At 44.3% G+C, this 1027-nt stretch overlaps 1 protein-coding gene across 1 annotated transcript; it reads right to left on the bottom strand.

Moving 5' to 3' along the window:
• Positions 1–4: 4 nt before the first annotated feature.
• LOC120859701 (olfactory receptor 12D2-like) lies at positions 5–910 on the bottom strand (the record flags this gene model as incomplete). The annotated part of the gene is made up of 1 exon (XM_040235706.1): positions 5–910. A coding segment is annotated over exon 1 (885 nt), but the record flags the coding sequence as incomplete, so codon positions are not given.
• Positions 911–1027: the final 117 nt, after the last annotated feature.

Below are 1027 nucleotides of genomic sequence, written 5' to 3'. Positions count from 1 at the left end.
CTACTTCCTTGTTCCTCAAAGTATAGATCAGTGGATTTAGTACAGGAGTGACCACACTGTACATAATGGCAATGATCCGTTCCTGGTTCACGGAGCTACCTGAGGCAGGACGGATGTAAGTGAAAACAACAGGAGCATAGAAAAGAACAATGACCATGAAGTGGGAGGCACACGTGGACAGGGCTTTATGGAGCACGCTGCAAGAATGGGTCTTGAAGAAGAGATAGATAATGATATAGAAATAGGAGAGAAGGGTTAGAGAGAATGGGCCCATGGCAATGGTCCCTGTTACAGAATGAAGTAGCCATTCATTGAGGTCAGTGTTTCCACAGGCCAACTCCAGCAATGGCTTAACATCACAGAAGAAGTGATGGATATGGTTGGAACCACAGAAGTTTAAGCGAGAGGTCATTAGTGAGTGCAGTAGGGCATGGAAAAACCCAGTGATCCAGATAGAGACAGCCATCTGGGTACAGACCTGATGATTCATGATAAGAGTGTAATGAAGTGGTTTGCAGATAGCCACAAAGCGGTCAAAGCCCATCACGGCCAACAACATGGCCTCTGTACTGCCTAAGAAGTGGAAGAAATGAAGCTGGCTTATGCATCCCAAGAAAGAAATTGCTTTGTGGGTAGACAGGAAGTTCTCCAGCATCTTTGGCAGAGTCACTGTGGAGTAGCAGATATCTAGACATGACAGGTTTCCCAGGAAAAAATACATAGGAGAATGGAGTCTTGAATCAGAGATGACAACCATCAGGATGACTCCATTCCCAGCCACATTAACAATGTAAATTGCAAGGAAAACCACAAAGAGAACAGGCTGCAGTACTTGTATGTCTGTCACTCCTAGGAGGAGAAATTCAGTGACTGAGGTGTGATTCAGCATCACTTGAAAGAAAAGACAAAATAAGATATGAAATGATATCTCTCATGGGAACCAGAATCCTGCAGCTGAGGATTTTCCATCTAGACAATAATATTTTGAGGGAGAGCATTGTTGTTTTGGGGCTTACCTGGTGGCTCA

Source organism: Oryx dammah, unplaced genomic scaffold (assembly GCF_014754425.2).
Source record: "Oryx dammah isolate SB20612 unplaced genomic scaffold, SCBI_Odam_1.1 HiC_scaffold_2412, whole genome shotgun sequence".
Taxonomy (NCBI): Eukaryota; Metazoa; Chordata; class Mammalia; order Artiodactyla; family Bovidae; genus Oryx; species Oryx dammah.
Note: the sequence above shows the minus strand (reverse complement) of the source record. Positions and strands in the feature narration are given on the sequence as shown.